This window comes from Lathyrus oleraceus, chromosome 7 (genome assembly GCF_024323335.1).
Source record: "Lathyrus oleraceus cultivar Zhongwan6 chromosome 7, CAAS_Psat_ZW6_1.0, whole genome shotgun sequence".
NCBI lineage: Eukaryota > Viridiplantae > Streptophyta > Magnoliopsida > Fabales > Fabaceae > Lathyrus > Lathyrus oleraceus.
In genome coordinates, this window is record NC_066585.1 from 412371447 (window position 1) to 412376466 (window position 5020).

General features: G+C 40.8%; 1 protein-coding gene across 1 annotated transcript; it reads right to left on the bottom strand.

Annotated features, from left to right (window-relative positions):
* Nucleotides 1-390: 390 nt before the first annotated feature.
* LOC127104092 (uncharacterized) lies at nucleotides 391-780 on the bottom strand. Its single transcript, XM_051041305.1, has one exon. The coding sequence runs from the start codon at nucleotides 778-780 to the stop codon at nucleotides 391-393; it is 390 nt and encodes a 129-aa protein (XP_050897262.1).
* Between the last annotated feature and the right edge of the window lie 4240 nt (nucleotides 781-5020).

Consider the following 5020-nt stretch of genomic DNA (forward strand, 5'->3'; position numbering starts at 1 on the left):
GTTCTCCCTGCTCTTTTAGCAAAATGTCTTCTATAGGTTGGGATCAAACCTCTCCTTCCGTCCTGTGCGATTTATTTTGCGAGCCTACAAATTTTTTTTGGACCACACCAAAACAACTGAAATTATTAGAATTAAACAACGTGGGTTGCCTCCCACGAATCACTGCATTTAACGTCACATGGCTCGACGGTCTTCCCTCTTATCCTCTGAGACGAACACTTTCAATCAAACCACTTTCCTTCCATTTGTAGTAATGTTTCAATCTTTGTTTATTCACCTTAAATGTATCCCCGTTACTAGGATTTTTAAGTTCTATTGCTCCATGGGGAAACACTCTGTGAACCAAGAAAGGACCTGACCACCTGGATTTCATCTTTCCCGAAAAGAATTTTAACCTGGAATTGAACAAGAGCACCAACTTCCCCTCCACAAACTCCTTTCTCTATAGCTTTTGGTCATGCCAGTTTTTTTTGTCTTCTCCTTATAGAGTTTGGCATTCTCATAAGCTTGATTCCTAAACTCTTCTAGTTCATGGAGTTGAAGAATTTGGGATTCACCAGCTTTGGTAAGACCATAACTTAAGAATTTGGATGCCCAAAACGCTTTATGCTCCAACTCTAGTGGCAAGTGACAAGCTTTACCGTAAACTAACTGATAGAGGGACATACCTATAGGAGTTTTGAATGCCGTTATGTACGCCCATATAGCATATTCTAACTTCACTGCCCAATCTTTTCGAGATGCGCACACAGTCTTTTCCAGTATTTGCTTGATCTGCATGTTGGACACTTCGACCTGGCCATTCGTTTAAGGGTGATACGGAGTGGCGATCTTGTGTTCAACATTATATTTCTTCAGCATACTCTCCATCAGTTTGTTTAAAAAATGAGTACCTTCATCACTGATAAGTTCTCTCGGCACTCCAAATCTTGAAAAAATATTATTCTTCAGAAAAGTCACAACCACTTTAGAATCATTGGTGGGCAATGCCACCGCTTCCACCCACTTTGACACATAGTCCACTGCTACCAAGATATAATTCTTTCCAAATGAGGGTGGAAACAGTCCCATGAAGTCTATTCCCTACACATCGAACAATTCGACTTCCAACATAGCATTTTGCGGCATTTGATTTCTCTTAGAAATAGTGCCCGTTCTTTGACATCTGTCACATTCCTTGATTATGTCTTGGGCATCTTTGAACAATGTAGGCCAATATAGACTTGACTGAAGGACTTTAGCTGCTGTTCTGTCACCACTGAAGTGTCCTCCATAATCCGAGTCATGACAAGCTCTGAGTGCATCCCTTTGTTCCTCTTCCGGGATGCATCTTCTGACTATCCCATCTACTCCTCTCTTGTATAGGAATGGGTCATCCCATAAGTAGAACCTGCAATCATGAATAAACTTTTTCTTTTTGTTAGAATCAAAATCGTTAGGGATCACACCACCTACCAAATAATTCGAATACTTTACGAACCACGGGATACCGATGACAACTAGGATGTGTTCATCAATAAACTCATCCTTTATTGATCTTTTTTCTTCTGTTTCTTCAATTGGTGACATTCGGGAGAAATGATCGGCTACAGTGTTTTCACATCCCCTTTTGTTCCTAATCTCCACGTCAAATTCTTGGAGGAGTAAGATCCACCTTAGAATCCTCGGCTTAGAATCCTGTTTAGCAAACAAATATTTCAAAGCAGCATGGTCAGTATAAACGAAAACCTTCGATCCTAACAAGTATTGCCAGAATTTGTCAAATGCATAAACCACAGCCGATAAATCTTTCTCAGTAGTTGCATAGTTCATCTGTGCAGGGTTTAGCACATGACTAGCATAGTAAATGACATGTAGCAACTTCTTTCTTTGTTGTCCAACTATTTGGCTTCAGCGTCCACTATGAGAAACTTTGGGCAACTAGTACAACCATCAAGAGGAATAGGTTATTTTCCTCCGCGGGATGCTTCGTCTTTAACCAATAACTCTCCCCAAGTCATGAGATAGTTAATGGATGGAAGAAACCACGATATCATTCAAACTATTACACAACAGATAGGTAACATGTTTACCCCACTTCTAGAAAACACGACTAGGAGTTATAAATAATTAACCCCCAAAATGGGTAGGATTGCTGATTTTTGGGGGGCACCACCAGCGCCACCAACTCCAGTGCCTAACATTCCTCAGGGGGTTAACCCTCCGGAAAATAGGATTGTCGAGAATGATCAAAGGTCGGAAGGCCTCGACATGGTCCTAGTGAAGCGCAATCAATATGTCGACCAAGTTCTGAGACAAACCCGACAGAACAACAAGAGGGTATATGATAATATCACTAATTTTATCAAACGTGTTTTGGTTCAGAATAGCCTTAATGTAGGCCTCCATAGGCCAAACTATATATCCCTGTTATCGGAGTATGTAAGGCAAGCTGAATTGCCTTGGGGATAGAAAGTCCAAAAATTCACCAAGTTTGCTGGCAACATTAGTGAGTCCATCGTCGAGCAAGTTGCCCGATACCAGATTGAGGCTGGTGATTTATCCAACAATGAGAACTTGAAGATCAAGTATTTTCCAAACTCATTGACGAAGAACACTTTCACATGAGTCACCACCCTTCCTCTAAATTCCATCTTTACGTGGGCCTAACTAGATAGGGCCTTTCACGAGCAGTTCTACATGGGGAAATTTAAGATTAGCTTCAAGGAATTATCCACTGTAAAGAGAAAGGGGGATGAAAGTATTGATTATTACCTTAATAGGTTCAGAACCTTGAAAGCAAGATATTTTACATAAGTTCCAGAACATGAGTTAGTCAAACTAGTAGCAAGGGGTCTCGACTACTCCATTAGGAAAAAGTTAGACACCTAATAGTTAAGAGCCATGGCCCAGTTGGCCGATAGAGTTCGACAAGTCGAACGGTTGAAAGCCGAAAAAGTTAGAACTTCAAAGTTCAGTAAAAAGAAAGTAGCTTTTGTCGAAGTCGACAATATAGGAAACACATATGACTCAGAGTACGAGTGTGTAGAGGGAAACAAGGTCAATATGGATGAACTAAATTTGGTGCCTCCCTATACATGCAAGCTGATAAAACCCTCAAATGGGAGGAATCCTGTAGAACCTAAAAATGAAAATTTTATTGCTAGAACATATACCTTTGATGTTAATAAGTGTGACAGAATCTTTGATCAGTTGGTTGCTGATGGATAAATCGTTGTCCCAAAATGGACTAAAGTCCCTCTGTTAGAACAAAGAAAGAAAAAAAGGTTTTTATAAATTCCATAATTTTTTGGGTCATAATACTTCTCAATGTGTACTTTTCAGGGACTTGGTTCAAAATGCTCTCAAGGATGGCAGACTCAAGTTTGCTGACAAGCAAAAACCACACCCGGAGAAGGAAAAGGAAACAAAAATTGATGTTTTCTTTGTCAAACCAGTGGACATCATGGTCGTCGACATTATCACAAGTGTTGGGGATGAGGATAGAAAACCAAACGACGAGGATCAAACAACAAAGGCATATCCTAAAGCTGAAGAGGAGTTGGTCGATTTCCCAAATTGGTGCAAGTTGAAAGATTTAGAGGTAATGTCGTGTCCCGGGTGTAGCTCTGTGTTTGACAAGGAAGTTGCTAAAGATATGGAGAGGACCAATCTCACCAAGCCAAGAAGTTTGTCTAATAGGACAAACCCAAGGAAACTTTCTCCAACAAAGGGAAAGGCCTAGCAAAGTTCCAGGGTAGGACTTATGTCCCTACTACCAGTGTGTCTCCTAGAGAATGGTTAAGCCCTGCTCAGAAATCAGAAACTTATGAGGGCAAATGGAAAGTTGTGAATGTTGATGTTGGTGCCTCATATCGAGACAACTCTCAAGTCTTGAAGAAATACTCTTATGTCTTACATAACTACATGGGAAAAACCCCATGACCAAGACTCAGTGGAGGAAGCACCAGAGAAACAAGAAAGTTGCACGAGAGGCTGGACGTTTCAGCATAAGCGATGGTGTTCAATCTATCGATGAAGGCCGAAATAGTCGACGACCAATCAAGAAAATGTTATTTCCCCCTCTATTACCCATAAAAGAGGAGAAAGCAACAACAGACAAAGAGGTCGAAGATGCCGAGGTGGAGGCAAATAACTTTTATTCAAGGTCTGGGCCAGAATTAAATATCGTTTGTAATATGATATATGTGTTGTCATTGGAGTACGACACAATCACAAAAGTAATTGAGGAAGAAGGTCTCGATGAAGAACTTGCTACCCATAAACCTATGTGCTACGTGATGAACGACGATTTAGTGAATGAAGATTGTGCCATTTTTTAAAGGCCAAACATGGCCATGCAACAACATCTGAAACCTTTGTGTATAAGGGCCAAGGTAAATGGTATAGGGATCAACAAGGTGTTGATCGACTATGGGGAGTATGTTAATGTTATGGCCCAATCCATCTTGCTAAAAATAGGAAAATATGCCACGGATTTGGCCTATAACAACATGGTATTATACAACTATGAGGGAAAAACTAGCAAACCCTTAGGGGTAATTCAAATCGACATAGTGGTGAGAACCACCACAAGGCAAACGTTGTTTGTGGTGGTGCCGACTAAAGCAAACTAAAATATGCTATTGGGTAGAGAATGGTTGCATGGATTAGGATGTGTACCCTCATCCATGAATCAGAGGGTCACCATCTGGAAGCTTGATGGGGTTGTCGAAACCATCAAAGCGGATAAGAGCTTTTTCAGGGCGGATGTCAATCACATAGACATGCTCAACATTGATCGAAAATGGATAATATTTCTCCATGTAAACCCACCAGAGGAGGGTAAAACTTAGATGGGCGTAAAGTAAGCTACACGGTGTACCTACACCCTCAATATAGGTTTACCTAGGAATATGAAATTGTCAGAGGATATAACCGATTGTCAGAATATGATGGTGATCATGATTGAGTCAGACGCGCTGGCTCGGATTTTTGCCTATGCGTTTGAAAACAAAATATTGGTGGTCCTAGAGGTCGA

Excerpts from the sequence above, each read along its gene's own strand:
- LOC127104092 (XM_051041305.1), bottom strand. The coding sequence starts at position 780 with ATGCAGATCAAGCAAATACTGGAAAAGACTGTGTGCGCATCTCGAAAA.